This window comes from Anser brachyrhynchus (genome assembly GCF_964034855.1).
Source record: "Anser brachyrhynchus genome assembly, chromosome: 2".
NCBI classification, from domain to species: domain Eukaryota; kingdom Metazoa; phylum Chordata; class Aves; order Anseriformes; family Anatidae; genus Anser; species Anser brachyrhynchus.
In genome coordinates, this window is record NC_137695.1 from 71210906 (window position 1) to 71228109 (window position 17204).

The 17204-nt window shown below is 42.8% G+C and overlaps 1 protein-coding gene across 1 annotated transcript in view; it reads right to left on the reverse strand.

Moving 5' to 3' along the window:
- Positions 1–2049: 2049 nt before the first annotated feature.
- Positions 2050–17204, reverse strand: part of FARS2 (phenylalanyl-tRNA synthetase 2, mitochondrial) — a 264849-nt gene continuing 249694 nt past the window's right edge. Inside the window, exon 9 of the mRNA XM_080581811.1 lies at positions 2050–6209. Within this exon, the coding sequence (XP_080437937.1) occupies positions 6176–6209 (34 nt within the window). The 3' untranslated portion in view covers positions 2050–6175. The remainder of the gene's footprint in view (positions 6210–17204) is intronic.

The following is a 17204-nucleotide window of genomic DNA, read 5'->3' on the forward strand; positions in this document are numbered from 1 at the left end:
CTGAAGGAGTTGAGTACCAGGAATTCATTGCATGTCATGGAAGAAGGTCCTGAAGCTGGAAATTGGATTTTGGCATATGCTCCTCTCTGTTACTAATTTTCTGTGTCACTTTAGGCAAGCCATTTAATGGACCTGTAGCACACTTTTCCCACCTGGAAAGCATCTACAGTAAGAACATCTGTATAGCCCTTTGATAATGATCATTGAAACGTACCACTCAGCCTAAAAATAAGAAGATAAAAAATATAAGAAATGTCTGACTGTCCCGCAACAATGAGCTGTGCAGACCAGTTCTCTGTCTCTTATAGTGGCACTACAAGATGCTACCTAGTGACAGCAAGCCAGCCTAGCCACTGTCTGTGGCCCATTACCCCCATCTATCCCCAGCATCTACAGTCATTGGACTACAGGGGTTGGAGGGTACATCCCTGCCTATTCCTTTTAGTAACTATTTATACACCTGTTATCCACAAATTTGTGCCACGTGGAAAGCTGGGAGAGCTTCCTCAGTGGGACATGCTGCCACACGAGACATGCTTCATCCGGCATCCTTCTTCCTCGCCACCCTCTGTACCTTGCTTTCCTCGCATGCTCCGCCCCATGTGCAGGTGTGGGCAGAAATGCTCAGCACAGCCCAAGAGTTTTACGTGGAGAACTCAAAGAGAGTCTTGGGTTTAGGAAACCAAACAAGTAGTAATTAAAAATAAGTGGGCGGGCAGAAGCTGTACGTTCCCTTGCCCCATCTGGAAATGTAGTGATGGATTTAGTATGCCAATACTGACATTTTAATTAATCACTGTTTCTAAAATGCTTTGTGGATGAAAGCCTAACACAGTCAAATTATTATTAATACTTCTCTTCTTCTATGTGAAATAACATTTCACTTTTTATTATTACATTATCATGCATTAATATTATATAAGATTATTAGTAATAACAATTGCATCTCTCTTTATATGGGAAAGGATATCTTTAGTTCTTTCCAGAATAAAAACACTGATACAACTTATTAAAGGCTTTCCCTATAATTTAGCCAATAGTCACTTTATAATTTTATCACTGAAATTAACCACATAGTCACAGGCTGGGACAGTCATAATTAACAACAACAGAAAAGAAATACAATGCCCTCCAGTAAATAAAAGCAGTCCTCCCTCCCCCTCTCTTCTCCCCCCCCCCCCCCCCAAATGGTACAAAATACATAGGGGACCCTGTTGTCATAGTAACTGGCATTTCAGCTTGCTTTCGATAATTAATGGAGGGCTTTGCTATTACAGTATTCTTGAAATTTCACTTTCCCCTGTGCTGCACTGCAGAATGCAGTATCATTTCCCCATTCATAAATATTTCATTACCACAGTCTGCTGTGTTTCATCATCACTGATAACACTCAGCCTAATCCACCCATTGCTGAATTCATGTAGCCCTGTCGGTAGAGCAACTTTCATTTCCTTCTTCTACTTCTGCAGTCTTCATTTTTCTTGCTCAGTGTTAGCTGGCTGCAAAACTGTCATCGCAGGCTAAGCACAGAGATCTTTATTTTCTTACTCTGAAAAATAAACATGAGTAGTAAAACGTGAGCTCTGACCAAGTAAATAACATACAGACACACACAGACAATGTTTGCATCACAGACATCATTTGTGTGCATCACCAGAGGTATTTAGATCAGCAATGGAGAGAAGAATTACAGTATGGTACTGTAGAGGGAAACCCAGAATCTGATTCAGCAAGATCTAGGGGTAGCTCCAGACACACTCTGCTGTCCCTCTGATGACAGCTATAAGCAACAGAAGTGATGCTCTTATCCAGGGAATGGGTTGATGCATAATATATTTTGCAAGTAACATATAAATAGAGAATACCCAAAGTCAGCGGCACGAACAGTTGTAGTAGAACAAACATCAGAGAGAGGAAATAGTTTTAATTATTTTCCTTAGTATCAAAATTCTCAAACAAATTAATTCCAAGGTGATTACATACATAACTTCTACTGATACCCACACACAGAGTGTTTGTGTTTCCTTGTTGAGCCTCACTTGACATATTCTTTTTTTTTTTTACTGTTTTTCTCTTTTTATTTTGCTATCCCTTTGACACCAGCTGCTAGCCAAAGACTGATAGACCTTAAAGAGTTAGTGCTGGCCTCTTTAACATCATCTGCAAGGTCTTTCTCCTGTAACTCCATGACAGACTTGTCTTAGACTTCCTTTATAAGAGAGGCGACCAAGGAGGCCAAAGGGACAGAAAATGCCACGTGTAACTTATTAGACAGAAAATTACATATAATCTGGCCTGTTCTGTAATGTTTCATACAGTTTTCTTCTGGGAGGGGCTAAATTCTGGGATGAGAAACCTTGGCACAAATGAGCACTAATGGAGACAACTGCATGCATCGCTTGACAGGCACTGTATACATGTACAAGGAAAATTTGTCCCATCTATTCCGCATGTAGCAGAAATACCTCAGTAAAAAATTGCATAGCCAATGCAATAAATAGTTGTTATTTGCCTATGCCATGCAATCTGAAAGACTTGCTAGGATGTCATTTATGTTGACACATTTAAAGATAGAAACTCTGAGAATCCATTTTCTTCCAAGCACCATTAAAAAATATATACTTTTTTTCCCCACATTTTCAATTCAGACTCAGTAGATTCAGGCAGCAAGAAGGAAAAACTGGAAGTAGAGGGAGGGAATCACGAGTATTATTTTGCCTCTTGAAACAAAAAAATAATTAAAAATATCTGCTAATTCATATTCTGTTCCTTATCAGGAATTGTAATAATCTTCTCTTGTATAAAATAGGCTCCTGACTTTTAGCCAGGACTGAATACACAGAACAGATTAATTCACAAGAGAGTCCAGGGATGCTTTTCCTCTCCACATGGGACATAACTGTGATGAACCACCTTCATTTTTAAATGAGCTGGTGGGATCCTTGATCCAAGTGTGTTGGGATGGTGAGCCTCATGGAGCAAATTAACCACCAGTCAAAGCCAGAATGCCCAATGTCAGTGCTCAGTGGGGATGTTTGCAGTATTGTTTAAAGACAGGACAAAACCCCCAAATTGCCTGCCAGCTGCATTGTGAATCTTCACACCTATATTAAGAGATTATTTCAGGAGAGGTGGTGGCCAAGCATGCTTAGTGTGGGACCAAGCTTTTGCTCATGTAATCCAAGTGGACTACGCCAACCTTTAGAGAGCATACGATGTCCCAGTCTCCCCACCCACAGATACCCCAAGTTCAGCTTTTCTGAGCAGAGTATTAATGCTATTGCCAGCAGTGCAGCAGGACGGTACAAGTTTAAATCAGCCAGAAGCCACCACTCTTCACCCTGCTGTGTAAAATTGCTGTGCAGCCCGTACAACCTGAACATGTCAATCTTGTATGGCTTCTTACCTCCAAGAAAGAGCAGCCAGCAGGTTATTTTCAGCCATGCTCCTCGTAGGCTAAACACGAGGGGTTGGAAATTCCCCAGCTTGCAAAGCATTTCATGAGGGAAACGCACACTGGGGCTGAGCCAGGTTCCCTGATATATCCAGAGGAAAAGGGACATGGACTAGAAGCCATTCCTGTGGGTAAAGTGAGCCCTGGTTCCCCACACAATCATCCTGTTGCCTCACGTTGCGTTACTAGCATACAAATAGTTGTGTTCAGCCTTCATCCATCCAAGAGCTGTCAGCATCTAGCTCTTCAACTTAACAGTTCACAGGGGCTTTTTTGCTTTGCTTTGTTCAGGTTTAGAAAAAAAATGGAAAAAAAAAAAAAAGCATATGGATGAGTTTTGTGCAGTGTATCCACCTGCTCTGAGAATTTGCTGGTAGTGACATGTGAAGAGAAATTACTCCTGACAATAAAGGCTATAATGTATTTTCCCTACTATTTTGGACTGAACGATGTACTCGAGTGCGTGGGTGTTAGAGAGAGAGCAAGAGAGTGAGTGCATGCGTGGGCTTATATGCAATTGCCATTTTATCTTGTTGTTAAGTTTCCTTATGCTTTCCCTAGTTTTTAAAGAGTTTTCTTACACCCATGTTTTCTTTCTCCCATCTTCAGAAGCTCAGCCTTACTGTCACCACCAAGTGTGTCCACTTCCTTTATAAAATCTGTGGCCCCCATCCCGCAACCACATTCATTAGCATGTGATTCTTCGGCAGCAGAGCAGACAGTTCTCACTCATTTTCATTCCAAACTACAAAATAGAAACAACAGAGAGCAAGGACATTCATCTTACTTAAGTTGGCGCCTTCCTCCAATCTTCAACCACTTGGCCCGCCCCCCATCTCCAAAGTGGCCTTTCTTTATGCCTTCCAACTTCTCTCAAAACAGTTTTTAGCACCTGCCTCTCACCAGCTCCATCGATGCCAGCAGACCATTCAGTGTAAGCCCTTGGAGATCCCCATCACACACCTGGACCACCAAAGAGAAGGCCTCACACACCCATCTGGACATGGAGCTGAATGACCAACCACTGCCACTGCCCAGACAACCCACTCCTGGTGACAGATTGCAGACAATCCCCAAACCAGCAGAAATCGCCCACATTTCATCATGAACATAACGTTCGTGCTGCGGTGCCTCAGCCCACACACCCACCAGGGCCCCATGGAGAAGCTGAGCTGGTTCCAGCATGGTCTCCTTGGTTAATCCTGCATGTTTGAACAGGCCCTCAGCAGCTGAAGCACTGCTTTTCTCAGCCCTCCCTCAGCACAGAGACACCCAATTTCAGCTTTGCGCAGCCCAACACGTCTGTAAGGGCCTGGCTAAAGGTGAAGAAACACTGACTGAACACAGCAGATGGTATTCACCAGCTCTCAACACCAAGTCCTTGCAAAAGGGCTTCAGAGATGCAGAATCCCCTCCCGCCCACCATATCAACAAAAAAGCCAAGGGAAAGCTACCCTGTGGTTCTCTCACCATCATGTTTTCATTTTTCGGCCCATAGCTGTTCGTCATAGGTGAGCTGGAAAAGAAGATTCAGGGAGAGGAAATCCCAGAGCTCAGCAAAGTGTCCAGGAAGACCAGAGCCAGACAGCCAGAGGTACTTCAGTGTGCAGCCTTGATGCCATAAGTTATCCCCAGCACAATATATCGCTTTTTCTCTCTTCTTGCAGTGCTAAGCTATTCTGTCACCATGGCGACCAGCTGAAGTTCAGGGACCCGCTTCCTGAGTAGCCCTTCTCACTGTGCTACACCAGATACCATAATCCCTATATGATCGCGATGTACTGTGATGCAAATGCAAACATTGTCTCTTGAAATGTCCATGCTAACAAAGCAGGCTTGTGCAGTGTGTTACCTTTAGAGGTCTCAAAGCATGTGGCACAGGAAAACTGGCATCATCATTCCCATTTTACAGACTGGCAAACTGAGGGGAAGTGACCTCTTCATGGTCTCACTGGCCAATGCCATCGCAGGAAATAAAAAGAACAGCCCCCAACTCCCATTTCAGTAGATCACATCATTTATTGTGGTACTTAGACCCCCTTGACCAAGCAGAGTCTGTCCTCTGCTTGGTTTTTGTAACCACATCCCTCCTTTTACCTAATATGCATTCAACATTTAAATAGGAAACAATGATCTCTGACTCACCTGTGCTGTGATTTTGCTGCTAGATTCCAGATGAGGCCCCTTCCCCCCCTTTCCAGACTCCTCATACCAGCAGCCACCAAGCAAACAGAGGTAAGGGATCTACACAGCCTCTTGCCAGAGGACAGTCTTCTCCCCAGACAAGACAGTATAACCAGGCTAAATGCTATATCATGTAACAGCAGCTGATGAACAACCCCCGGTCTGAGAGTTTCTTGATCATGTTATTAAGAAAGGTAAGATTGCAAAGATGCGTAAGTGAAGAAGGAATGTAAGTTCTATTCACAAAAAAAGTTTTGGAACACGTGTTTGACTGAAAGTCAAATACTAATATACAGTCTAAGTCCTAGGACTACTTGAAAGATTTTGGACATAGACTCTTTGAGCCATTTCAGGGGAACCTTGCACTTTCAGCAGGTCACGTGGTGGAAGATGTTGGCGCAGCCATTTTGTCAGCTGCTGTAACACTAAGAACCTGCAAGTCCTGAGAACTCCAGACCATGAAGTGGTCTTTTAGAGGCTTTCAGCCTACTGGTGGTTTTCAAGCTGTTGACTTCTCACCAGCACATAAGGAAGCAGCTAGTCCTCTAACATCTCCGAATGCTTCATCCACCTGGAAAAAAAAAAAAAGAGAGAAAAAAAGACTGGCACTTTATTTTTTAAATAAATACTTTTAAGCTCTGATATTTGGAAAGTGTGAGAGTGGCAGAATTTTGTCTCAGGCTTGAATGGGTATTTTGTTCTGTTGAAATGCTAAAATTTCTGGTGGATGAAAGTGAAAACTCTACATCCAACCAAATTCTGTGAATAATAAGAATAAAAATACTCAGAGGAAAAATTTGACTGTTTTACGTATGACTAGATAATACCCCAAGTAGCTAAATCTGTAGTGACTATTGCATAAAAATCTTGAATATTGGATAAATCTGTCTAGTGATATGTAAAAACCAGAGGTAGTCAAACTATATAGTACCTCAGCTGCTCAGTAATCAATCACTTTATACAGTAACATTTGCCATCTTCATTAACTAATTAATAGTGTTTGACTAATTGTGAAGTTAACAAATATTACATTAAACAAATTAAACAGATAATGTAAATGAGATCAAATAATTTTTAATGTCATGTGAGTCAGTTCCATGGTGAGCATGTGGCTTCAGAAGGATGACGTGTTCAATGTGCAAGTTGTCACCTAGCTCATCTCCTTCCTCTTTCAAGTCAAATGACTCCTCAAGGCTGTCTTCTAAGAAAGTCTAATTTCAGGCAGAATAACCAAACAGAACTATGCTAACATCTGTATTCTGGCAATTTTCTAATTCTTTCTTTTAAATCTGATTTGTGAATGCTTATTTAAGAAAACAAAAAAATAAGAAAATAGTCGATGTCCTCCATATGAATGACAACCAACACATTTCACTTTAAAAGGACAATATTAAAAAACAGCTAATAATACATTTCAGTTTTTCCAAATTGCCTTCTCTAGTTCCATACACAGATGCTACTATTTCACATTTTCAGACTTCTCTTTTCCAGTGGGGCTTTGCTACGCTAAATGAGAGTCCCCCTGTCCTCCAGCAATTCAGAGAATGGAAGTCAGGACTCACAAGTCTTGAGATAAAAACTACACAAAGAGGCAACCTTTGCCTATGGCAGTTTCATCCAGGCATCAGGCCCACAGAAAGACGTTATGACATGAACCAAATATCTAGGGCCAACAGTCTGAAAAATAAAGCTTCTGTAAGAAACACTCTGAAAAGTCACCAAGAGGTGAGAGTGTGAGGGTGATGTGGGCCAAGAGAACCAGCAATGACATGACCAGCAAGAGTGACTTCGTGCCTGTCCTTGAAGCCAGTCCAAAGTGGCTCAGTTCTGGGTCATGCTAGTTCATCAAACTTCTCCCTTCTTACCCCAAAGCAACCAGTGAAGCCAAATCAATATCGCCAGAATCTCCTACCTTGAAAGCAGAGACATGGGGAAAGGCAGTTGCAAAAGAAACCCATGCCTACATATTTTATCAGTTAATGAAATTCTTCCAAACTAAACCAATTCTTGTATAGCTTCAGTTATAGAAGTTACTCATCATATTCCGCACTAAACTGCTGCACTGGGTTGCTGTTTGCCACTAAAATGGTCTGTTTCAATCCAGTGGTCAGTACATTTTAGATTCAGCTGAAACAATTCTCACATTACATGAATGTACACGTGCACACAGCCAATCTGAAACATGTTTTTGGATCTTTCTGGACTACAGCAGCTCTAACAGAATAAGTCACTACTGTAATAATTACCCATGTAACAACTTTCCCTTCCCCATTTGCAATGCTATTTTTGAATAGCACTACTGGCCTAAGGAACGCTCAATCTGTCACTTTTTCTTACTATTAAATAAACCTCCATTTTTTTTCTTAGTTCTTGTTAATCTTTTTTCTTTTCTTTTTTTTTTTTTTCCTTTTTCAGTTTTATCTCCATTTTACCCTCTGAGCTTAAAACAGTCAAAACTCATTATAGAGAACATCATACCATAGGAATTTGAAATGGAAGGCACCTATTAGATCACCAGTACATCTTTCTGCCAATTAAAGATTGTTCTCTGGACTACCTTTTTTAAATACTTTGTCCAGTCTAGCTTTAAAAAGGACCAAGCAGTTGGGCTCCTGTCCTTTCCCTCGGGAGACTGCTCCACAGCAAAATACATCTCACTGTCAGGATATTTTACCCTACATTCAGCCTGACTGTCACACCATTAGCCCTTGTTACATCCCTGCATGTCAGGCTAAAAATTCCTCTCTTGCGCTTGGGAGAGTGGGAGGGTGTTCGTACTCATCAAAGAGCTGCATGTCTCACAAACCACACATTTGTTAGTCATTCCTTAGCTAGGCTGTGCATCGTTTTTAATTTGAACTCATCTACCTGTGCTTCCACCTCTCCTGATCAGTTTTGTCACTCTTCTCTAAAAATCTCCCAGATTTGTCAGAACCCCTCTGGTTACTGGTGGCCCGGTGTTGACTGTGTGGGTTATTCTGGGATCTGGGACACCAGGTGAAGCTAGTTGGCAGGTTCAGACCAATCCCAAGCATGTTTTCTTTTAACAAAACTTAGCTGAACTGTTTGCCACAGGATGTGAATGACAGAAGTTTACATGGGTACAAAGGGAAACCAAATAAGTTGATAGAAGAAAAATAATCCATTGAGAACTCCTAAATACGTCATCATATTGAGACAATAAAAACAAAATGCAGTTAGATAACCCAATGAAATGCTTTCAAGCATGCTTGCCAGCCTTTCAAAAGAGGAAATATGTTTCAGTCATCACCACATGAGACTTAGTTCTCATGGCACCCTACGAAAATGTGCCTGAGTTAAGTCACTCCAATACAAGTGCTAGTGGTAAGCACTGGCCTGGGTGCAGGGCAGGACCAGAGTGAGAAGAACCACTGCTGTTCTCTGCACCATCATACCTGGAGCAATGCACCTGCAGGGGTAAGCCTTATCATTAAGCATTTTATCTCCCTCCGCACAGCATATCCAAGGTGCCAAGGTGTGGTTGCTGCCAAGGTGCCCCAGGCAGCAACCACATAGCTCCTGATGTAGTTTTGGTACACACACCAGACTGACGTCCTTGCAGAAAAAGCATTCACAAGGTACCAAAGGTGTGTGAACATGCTGCCGGTTGTCCTGCTGGCCTCACCCAGCATGTGCTCTGGAAGGAGAAAGGGCTGTGCAGTAGTGAGGAATATTAAAGGCCTGGTGGCCCTCCTTGCCTCCCAGCTTCCTTCCTTCATACTTAGTCTCTCAGTCACTGCTGTACTTCTGATTTGATTTTGCAAAATCAGGTGGAGAAAGCATCCAGTGTAATTTATTAGATACCACTGCAATGCAGAGAAACAGAGTAGTAAAAAGAGGCCTCATCTTGCCCAGTGCTGCAAGGATCAGGTAAAGCAGCAAGGTCTACTCTTCCTTTATTGCTGAGGGCACCCATCACCTACAGAAAGGGACTCTAGTACTGGATCAAAAGTGACTTGGGAACACCTGGATTCAGGACTTAATCTGTGGCACCAGACAAAATCCTCAGCCCCTCCAGCCTTCAGTTTGTGTGTCTGATAAATGTTTATGATTTGATCCTCATTTGAAAAAAGTTCCAAAATCCTTAAGATCTTGCAAGAAAACTATGGGTTATCATCCCTATTAAGGAAAAGTCTCACATACATGGTCAGATTGGCCCCTTCTTTTCAGGTCTGTCACTAAGTGAAGTGGTTTCATAATAAGCCTATCCTACCCCATTTACAGGGTGTGCTTTCCCAGAGGGCCTTCTGCATGGGGCTCCCTGCACAGTGCTCTGCCTTTACTTACAAAATACCTCAACAGCTATGCAGGAAAGGTCACTGGGATCATGAGGGCCTCACGGATCATGGAGCTCACGATCTATATGAGGAGTGCACAGAACCCTCGGACTTGAGCTTTTCCTATTCAGAAAGACTGCAAAGAAGCTCTTTTTTTTTGGCTTAACATCAGCCTGGATTGTAGATGTGGTTTCCAGGCAGAAATGGCCATGCACAATGCCGTCTGCATTTACATCAGACAAATTACCTCTTCCCTAGTAGCATGTAACAGGTGCCACCTGAATGCAGGGCAGAACTGCTCATGGGGTCTAGTTCACATCTATTCACCACTGGGGAATGTCAGTACTTTTCTTCTGTTCCTCACATCTCCATTGAAACATTACTGCTAGGAGAGGCTGCACTGTGTCTGGACATCCTCTCGTCCAGTTGATCTATTTCATAGCCCAGAGAAAGTAGTAGCAATCAACAGGACCTGCAAGTTAAAACCCACTGTCACATCTGTTATCCTATCCTCTTCAGAGCTTTTTCCTCTTGGCAGGTAACAAGGTTCCTCTCAAGGACGTGATTGGCTCATCTTATGGTGGCTCTCCTGCGACAAGCTGAACTCAAGGTAGGAATTTCTCCTCCCTGTCCCAACCACGTGTTGCCATCCTTGGCCTTGAAGTGGACCTCATTCCAGGTCTCACAGGCAGCCCATCCACTATCTGGGCAGAAGCCCACTCACAGATGTGCTGGTTCCTGTCCGGCTTGGCAAACCTGTGTCCATGCACACAAACCCTCCAGAAGGCCGTGTTGCTCCTGCAGAACAAGCCCCCTGCTGCAGGCCAGGCCGCCTGGGCCTGGGCTGGGGGCTATCCAGGCAGAGGGCACGCCATCTGCTGAGCACTTTGAAGTCCTGATTTCCCTGATGATATACTTCACAATAGCCCTAAGGATGCTTAATAACTCCAACGCTGTGAACAGTCAAGGAATTCAGTCTGTATCACAGAAGGTGTTAGAGAATAAGCAGAGAATGCACTGCCAAAGACTCTAAGATGTGTGAGCAACTGGAAAGGAAGCCGGAAAACTATGAAGCAATTTTCCAACAGAAATGAAAGAGCCTTCAGTGACAAAGTTGCCCTCTGTCGGAGCCTCATTTGCTGCACTGATGTAGAAATGTTACCATTGCACAAGCCTGCCCTCTAGTAAAGATCAAAACTGATTTTTATTAATAAGAGGCTAGGATTTTACTTTATTTTACTTTATTTTTAATTAAAGCAGGGCACTTAAGTAGTTCAAATTTATTTTATAAATCCAACCTTTCTATTATGCCACCTTTCTTCCCACAAGGCGGAAAAGACCTGCATTGTCACCAGCAACAGGTGTTGCAAAGCAGCCTAAAACAGATGCCAGAAAGTCTTTCTGCCTGAAAGGAAAGCATCTCAAGTGGGAAAGGGAGTTCTCTCTGACTAAAAATTCAATTGCTCTTTGAAGGGAGAGTGCTCAGAAGACTGTTGGCTCTCCGACAGCAGGAAGCATCAGAAAGTATTGAATTTTTCTTGGAAAAAGGTGATTTTCTGTGCATTGGAGCAGAGCAGCAGGAGACAAAAGTCTCTAATCACACTGAGTATGGTAAACAACAATGCTTTTGTATCTGCAGCACAGAAATAAGGCTCACATCACCCACTCCAACCTATTTCATATGTGTATGTGTGTGCAGCACACAAGTAACATAATTGTGCTAGGTGCTGAAGATCTCCTCAGAAATGCTGGGCTGCCCTCCTTGTTCAAAAATAAGAGGTAATGCTTCTAGACAAGAAACAATAGGAAATAGTTTCATTCTTAACCAAATTCACATTTTTTTGTTTTCTAGCAAGCGGAAATGAATGAAAAGTGATGCAGACTATAAAGCACAATAACACAGCAGCTTGTAAACACACAGAAGGCTGCTGAAATTATTTAACAAAAACACATTTGTAATCATATTCTGGAAGAACGCAGAGGACACCATGCTGGGCATCAGATTCTTACTAATTTGTTGTTTCCCCTGTCTGAACTTCCGTTAATGATACACTTATGCTAACAATCTTCATTACAATCCTATTTCTCTGTCTCACCTTCTTACAGAAGCAAGGGTATGCGCAATGGTGATGGGCATCAATCCTTGCACTGACAGTGACCACCACTGACTTCTGAACCCAGGGGAATAATCTCAACCACACTGGAGTTCAAGGTGAAGGTCTCCAAGGCACAACATTCTAGCAACCCCTGTAAAAAACAGCAGCTGTGCTGAGTACAGAGACCCAAAAGTGAAGTTCCCACAGAAACATTAACCCACGTGCACAGGGGCCATCAATCTGATTTGCTCCATGCCATCAGAGGGGATGAAGTCTGAGCAAATCTCCAGCGAAGCACCTGGCACTGAACAGGGCACTGTGGTAGAAAGGGGGAAAAAATGAGCTTCTGGGTCATGGAAAGGAGCTTAAATAGTGTTTAGGAGGTTGCAGAGGCAAGGAGGCATTTCAAGGGAGGGCATGACGAAGTAGGCCTCAGAGTACTGTGGGCACATGGCATAAATCTGTAGGCAATCAGGCTCACCAGTGCTCCTGTGCAAGGCAGGCCTTGTGCTTGGCAGGTCAGACACTGGGGAGATGGTTCTGGAGAGCTGCTTGGTGATCTCAGATGGCCCCATCCCTCCTGAAAGCACCCACCAAGCTGCTGGACGCCTGGCAAAAAGGATCTTAGAGAGGGTACAGCAAGTTAGACCTTCGACTGAGTTAAACTTCAGTCAATTTACATCCCCTTGTGACCTGAAAGACACGAACCAACCTACAGATTGCATGGAAACACATTTCCATTCCCACACTGACTTATTCAATTCCTGCACTGAGATCTGTCAATAAAGATCTTGTGAATGACTATTAGTTTCTCTACCACCAGTGAGTACCGATTCGGTATGGGAATCAATAACCCCTTAAATTAATCATCAGTTACAACAATAACAGATGACCAAAAAGCTTGGCTATGCATGCTAATTATTTACTATGTGCCTATGCGAAGGCAGGCAGCCAAACGCACATCCGTGCCTCCCGGAAGCATAGTGGGAGAGAGAGGGGGAGGGAGAGAGGATAATTCAGTGCTTTAAGCCCAGGACATCAGGAAACAACTCTTCCCGCCTTGCTGCTCAACTACAGTGTGATCTCTCGCTACACCTTTTCCCCTCTCCCAAAACAACACCAGTGTCACTATGGTCGCTGAGTGCCAGGTTTGAAAACGTTTCAAGTGACTAAACATTTGGAAAGATGCCCAGTGGGACTTTCAAACCTGCACAGACATCAACAAAATTCCACAAGCAGTCATCTGTATCTGTTGGGGTCTCAAAATCTTTTAATCCTGGCCCTTCGTCTCAACGTGCCTCAGGTTTTGACATCTGTAGATGAATAACTCCTCATGAGCAAGCAGTGATTCTACTGAAAAATGACTGCATAGGCACCAAATCATGAGAGGCATCTAATTGATGTTTAGCTGCAGCAAATACCAATACAGTGCTTCTGGCTGTATCACACTGTGATACATGTGAAGCTGCAGACACTAAAATAAAAAGAGAACAATCTACTGCCCGTTTAAGTGGCAGCTGCTCTGGATGACTGCAGTGCTGCCCAGCAAATTACTGAGCAGGCAGAGGCGCAATTCCCTGGACCACGTGTTAATCACCTGCATCCAGAGGGTGAGCACAGAGAGACCCCGCAGTAATGCGGCGTGGGAGCACAGGCTTTAGTCTGTGGTATGATAAATCTCCCTGCCTACAGCCTGACACTGTTTCTTCACCAAAGTTATACCAAACTTTAATAGTGAGAACTGTAAGAGAAGGAAAACCAAAGCAAGCAAAACCAAAATGAGAAAGCCAGGTCATGGCTGAAGTGATTTTAACAGTTTTCCAAGTATGAAAGGCACACTAAAACAGACTCTACTTAGTTAACAGAGGGCATAAATAGAATAGCAGAGGCCATCTGACAAAGCATAAAAGCATGAAAAGTGCCAACCACAGGACCGCATCAGATGTTAACGATGATCAACACTTGCACAGCAGATTTTGGAGAAGTCAATGCCTTCTCCCAGCATATGCCCGTGCTCAGTGTTGAAGTGCAGTCTTCTCTTCTGAGATACTCAGCTCAAAATTCAGCTGTAATTGCAGTCATGTTTAAAAGCTGGTGATGTGTCAATGACTGGTTTCTTGTGCGTCCTACAGATTTGTTCAAGGTCCTTATAAGAACGTTTCAGTTCTGGTGACCTTTTAGAGGCGACACTCACAACCTTAAAATTTGATCAGGATGTTTGTGATTAGTCAGTATGGCCTGGTTTACATAGAAAGCAAATCCTTTTTACACAAAGAACCGTCTTTAGCAAAGAGAGCAGGTAATATCTGAATAAAACTCTCTGAGCTTTAAAAATACAGCTGCTTATTTCAGAGTTGAAGTACAAAATCCCTTTTTCTCCCAGATGGTAACAACTCTGTCGGGGATAGTCCAGTGATATCAGCTAGCAGGTCTGTCACTGAAATAGCCAATACAGCCATTTTATATGCTTGCACTGAACTCAGCAGAACTTCCTCGTGCATAAAACTACTTCTGTGTCTGTTTGTGTGTGTATCTGTGTCGGGGCAAAAAAGACAGACAGTGCTTTCTAACCTTGGCCTAACTAGTAAGCACCAGCCATGCTCCAGTCACCTCACAGTGAAGACAAGGTTCTCCAACTTTACCCAAACATGAACTCGATGCATTTGACTTTGTTCTGTTTTCTTGGGGGGGGGGGGGGGGTGAGATTCCCTGAGTTTACTGCACTGGACCACCATAGAGTCCTGGCTTGGTCATGAGTGTTTACCTCAAATCCAAAAGCTAAGCCCTACATGAATTTATCCAGGGGCTGGGACCAATTTGTCAATACTTGTGATAATCAGCACACCTGCACAGAGTAAGAAGCTGATAAATTCAGTGCTGAAGTATGACCACCAATCTGCAGAAGGGACAGTAGTAACACTCTAAATGGAGGGTAAATCACCACAAAACCACCAGTGGTTTATGAAGTCTGGATTCTCAGTAAAAAGCTGTTTTCAGATTAGTGCAGCTGTTTGATTGTGCCTGGCAATACTAGTTTATGGATGGCAGAGGTCACTGAAATCTCAAGGGTAAAAACACTGAGCAATTTACTACTCACAACACTTTTCCATTGCAGTGCCTTTAACAAGAACATCAAAACCAGATAAGTCTCACTGCACTGTAAATCTGATGCCAGTTTACTGGGAATATCCCAAACTGAGTGTTAAAGCAAAATCTTTAGTCTTCCAGGAATCACAGATAACTTGAAAACCAATGGCAACTATGAACAAAACCAGCACCCAGAACATTAAAACAGTACACAACATTCAGTCAAAGAAATCCCGAGCCTGTTCTCCTGGGGACATGTTGCATCTTTTGCTACAATTGATTTTTTTCTCTTTTATTAAAGGACGCTGATATAAAACCCAGCGGCACACAAAAATAAACATAGACAGTTGATAAAAACAAGAAGCAGGGCCTTGTGCCTGCCGCTATACCACTCGGTCGGTATGCACACTAATTAATCAAATGCTTTTCCCCTTAATATTTCCACATAGCATGGTATCACTTTAATATTTAGGAACTCACCCACCTTTACTAGACCTGTAGCCCATCCAATTACAGCCATTGCTTACAATGTGGGCCAGTGAAATATCAAGGGATGTTCGTGAGACAGACTGTAGGGTAGCAGAGTAGAGGGTGAACTAGCCTGCTGTTCCTGGTCTTCAAGCTAGTTTACATACCTTTGTGCTGTGCCTTAGGAAAAAACAAGGGACAGGTGAGGGTAGCCCTTTCTGTGACAGAACTGGTCAGGGACTGTACAAAGGACCGTCCTCAGTCAGGTCTTTTACATTCTCACCAGGGATCAGACCAGCCACTGAGATACTGGTAGCATCATCTGTCTCCGATCAACAGTAAAATAAATTATGGTTATCACACCCTTAGATTCCCATGGGCTCTCTGTTGGTATCCACAAGGGAGCATGTGATTTCAGATTACTCAGTTTAGAGTCTGCTACTTCCCATAGCAAATTTCCCTGGTAAAATCAAGGATAGGTAAAGAAGGAAAAGTCATATTTCTCAAAGGACAGTGGCATAAAATTGGAACTCCCATGCCTTCTGATCTGAGGTCTACTTTGCTAGTAGTGGTGAATCTCTGCCAAAACAATAGGCTTTTAGATTAGATTAATCCTAGAATATACATGATAAAGACTTACTTAATCTAAACACACCCAAGCATTCCTATTAAGCTCACAGCCAGTCCATCTGATTTTACAGGCCTTAAAATCCTTCATATAATTGAATCAAACTTACTCCTGGTTGTTGTCTTTTAATTTGAATGGTTCACATTTTGATTTGCATGAAAGCTGCTGCTATGTAAATAACCACTCCAGAAGATGATCCCATGGTTTTAGGTCAATCTCTGGGACAACTCTGTTGAAGTGACATCTGTGGCTACAGTGACAAAGCTTTGTCATCTATTTTTCTCCTCCTTGCGTTCCCCAAATTTCTATGCCCCATTATATTTTGGTACAGCAGACAGGTTCTAGCTCTTTCCATATTCAATACCACCAGATAACATCCACATAATTTGCTGCCCCATGTGGTAGCATGGATCAGGCCCTGTCTTGCAAAAATTACTACTCAGTGCAGCTCAGTGTAGTGCTCCTCCTCAGTGGTTCTCACTGAGAATCCTGAAATGTCAAAGGATGAAGGAGACAGAGAAAGATCAAACGGGCTAAACTGTGTGTAAGGTATCTTAGCTGATCATGCTTTAAAAATAAACGAGTAAGTTTTTCTGTTGCCTAAATGGCACCCATTCTGTTGCCTTGTAGACAGCCTAGCATATTGTTTTCATAATCAAGTTATTTGGATGACACAACAGCAATTTAGATTAGGATTTGTTTACACGGCTAAATATGTTGAGTAATGAAATTGAAATGAGCTTTCTGTTTCTGTCACATCTGCAATAGTAACTGGCTTCTTATGGTGGAGTACAAGCTCACTGCACAGATGTTTCTTGATAAGGTATAAATCAGCGTTAGATGCTGTTTATTGCAGTGCTTTTACTGCCTTCTTCCCTGAAGGAGGGAATGTTCCCTGCACAGCAACCAGATGTGAGCTGCAAGACTGTATGAAATACCATTGCAAGTAAAAACAGGTCCCATATTCCATATCAGCATCTGCAATAGCT